General features: G+C 36.2%; 1 protein-coding gene across 1 annotated transcript; it reads right to left on the reverse strand.

The window, feature by feature from the left end:
* Window positions 1-13: 13 nt before the first annotated feature.
* Window positions 14-2,062, reverse strand: LOC129580041 (cleavage and polyadenylation specificity factor subunit 6-like; the record flags this gene model as incomplete). The annotated part of the gene is made up of 3 exons (XM_055470238.1): window positions 609-2,062; window positions 205-423; window positions 14-76 (listed from the first exon to the last, which is right to left on the reverse strand). Coding segments are annotated over exons 1-3 (348 nt in total), but the record flags the coding sequence as incomplete, so codon positions are not given.
* Between the last annotated feature and the right edge of the window lie 957 nt (window positions 2,063-3,019).

The following is a 3,019-nucleotide window of genomic DNA, read 5'->3' on the forward strand; positions in this document are numbered from 1 at the left end:
CGAAAAATTTCACCTCTTGGAAATCGTTGACGCCAACCGAATTGACCGCATCGGTTATGTCTTGATCCGTTGTCCACTGTTTGTTTGTTCAATGAAAATGAAAATGAATTACACAAAGGACGCACAATTATTGTAATGCTCACAACTCAATCGATGGCAAACAATTGAAATGGAAATAAACAATAATTGCATTGCAACACTAACCCATGTTAAATTGCCGACGTACAATTGATGGCGCCGCCCTGGATGATTCGGTGCGAACGTGTTGCCCATGTGTGAGTAGCTACCGTTGGCATCATTACCATCTGGTCGTTCGGTTGGTGGAATTGACCCATTCTCATTATCATTGCGTTCGTGAGGCTCGGATGAAGGAGCTGCAACTACGTCATCATACAAATCATCATCACCACCATAGTCGCCATCCTGTTAACCAAAAACCAGTGAACAAACATTCGCATCAATTGATAAAGCCAAACAAGTACGCATATTATGTGACGCAGGTTATGAATTACGCACATTTTCCAAGGGAAATGCTATTACGTACGACAAACTCAAAGAAAATTGGCTGGTTACAGCATAATATTGATACATTTTTAATTTATGCATACCTTCATTTGCGTAAAATTCTGGTCAATATCATCCGAGTATAAATCAATATCTACACCATCGGCCATGTTTGACTGTTTTTTTTTTCTTTCGACTTTTCCTCTTGTTACTTGTAGGTATGTTCAATGCACCCACAAACAAGCGATAGAAAGAAAAAAATATACACGAGTAATAGTTCTTCCCTTTGTCTCTCTCCGTTCCAATACAACTATCTACTTTGTTTCACTCTTTTGCGCTCTCTTTTCTTTATTTTAACTCGACTGCACCGGTTCACCAAGTTAAACCAAAAAAAAAAATTCTCTGAATGTTGAATATTCTTTCGTTCGTAAAATCAAGTGTTTCCGCACAAAACAACACTTCAATTCAATTTCTTTTTTGAACAATATTCGTGTAAATGATAAAATAATCCAAAAAAAAATGGCTCGATTGTATTTTATTTGACGATGAAAAAATATTTATGTGGATGCCATACTCTAATCGCCGACTGCCGCCATTAGAATGAAAATTTACAGTAAATGAAAGCCAGTACCATGATGCCAAATGATGTTGGTATGAGTGAATTTCTGTACATGTATGCGTTTGTGCGTACATGAGATCAGCGCCAAAACGATGTAAACGTACAACTTGTGTCAGATGGTGGAACGTTACCAAAAAAATACGCAGACTCGGTGGTGGCGCTCTATTCAAAAGTTATTCGAAAAATATATTCAATATATTTTTTTCGTCTGATTTCACCCCATAAACAAATTGATTTGCGAATGATCGAATTGATGGAATTTTAAATTGTGTTGAAGATGTGCATGGAAATTGTGTTTAGTTCTGAAAACATTGTGTTTATCTGTGCATTGTTATATTGAGCGTTGCATTTGACAGTATATAGACTTATCAAATTTGACACTTCGCATCGAATGAGATTGAAAGAGAATCGACGAAAGAATACGGGTTGGGTGTTTATGTGTAAATGTTGAAGATACGGGAGAGAGCGCCCACATGCATGTGCTACGAAGGATGCGATTGATAGATTGCGGCAGTACAAAATGCTTGAGCATCGACTGTGAATATTTAGTCGTCGACCTAACCAAGAGTCGAATACTGAGCGCGATTTGATTTATCGCTGCCACATCGAAAATCACATCGACATTCTGTTAGATTTTTTTTTTTAAATTCCAGTCAATCAATTCGGTGACACTGTTTCGCAAGTAATTTTATTAACTAACAATTGTTCTCATCTAATCTCATTAAAAGTTATGTCAGTTGCAACGCATTTTACGGAAATCACTAGACAAAAATGACCATTTTCATGCGACTGTCTGTTCTTGTACGATGGCAACAGACGTCAGTAGAAAAAAACGATCTCCATCAAATGTATCATATTGGCGGCCAATATACCAAGCTGCTATCTATTCAATAAAAACGATTATGATTGGCGGCACGCCATCGTGATTATGTAAAACCTGTTACAGTTTTTCAATTTGAAGGTCAATTCAATTGGATTGGATAGTAATTTATTTATTATGCTTTTACGGTATACTATTTCCTTTGTCTGTGTTCACTGAAATTGATATTCACTGGGGCTTAAAGATGAAGAGAGCAAGATATAGATCACGAAGAGATCGGTGCCAAATGGAAATGTATCACCGTGAAGTTTGTTTTCTTTTTTTTTCTTTTTTGAAATATCATGCGCTTTGTGTTTATGCAGACAGACAGAATTCTCTTGAGCGATTTAGTAATTGATTAATGAGAGTGACGGATTGTTAGGCCGCATCTCATACACACCCGATTGAATTCAAGACACATTGCATTGATGTAGGTTTCATAACACTGTGCAACATTTTTTCGGCCATCGATGCGGGCATAAGTTTTGAGTATCGCTGCTGAAAGTACTTACCTAAACTAGATATTCTGCATCATTCGTTTTGTCAATTTGGCTCAGATTTTTTTAAAATAAAATCGTGTATTTTTTGCTCAAACTGGATTTTGAGCACTTTTTTGATATTTTCACAAGGCTATATCTCGGTGAACCGTAGGGAATATTGTTTTTGTGTCTTCAGCAAAGTTTTAGGTATTAAATAGGAGAAAAAAAATGCAAAACAAACTTACCCCAAAAAAAGGCATCTAGGGCCTCAAAATCGCAAAAATGCCCATTTTTTACCATTTTTCAACCATAACTCGCAGCGTATCCAATTTTTATGGCCTTTATCTTCAACAAATTTGTAGCCAACGTATAACTGGACAACTTTGCTCAACATTCTAACCCAAGAAAATCATGTTCTATTTACCTTTTTGGCTCAAAATCACTCTTTGGTACCAAAAATGGTCAATTTGTTGTGAATTTTGGCCTATTACATGCAAATATCTATATATATTTCCACATTTTTTGCTTGGATTTTCATTGAAATGTCTCTGCAGATAA

The sequence above is a fragment of the Sitodiplosis mosellana genome, unplaced genomic scaffold, assembly GCF_009176505.1.
Source record: "Sitodiplosis mosellana isolate CC-2019 unplaced genomic scaffold, AAFC_SMos_1.0 Smas_scaffold_6948, whole genome shotgun sequence".
In the NCBI taxonomy this organism is placed as follows: domain Eukaryota; kingdom Metazoa; phylum Arthropoda; class Insecta; order Diptera; family Cecidomyiidae; genus Sitodiplosis; species Sitodiplosis mosellana.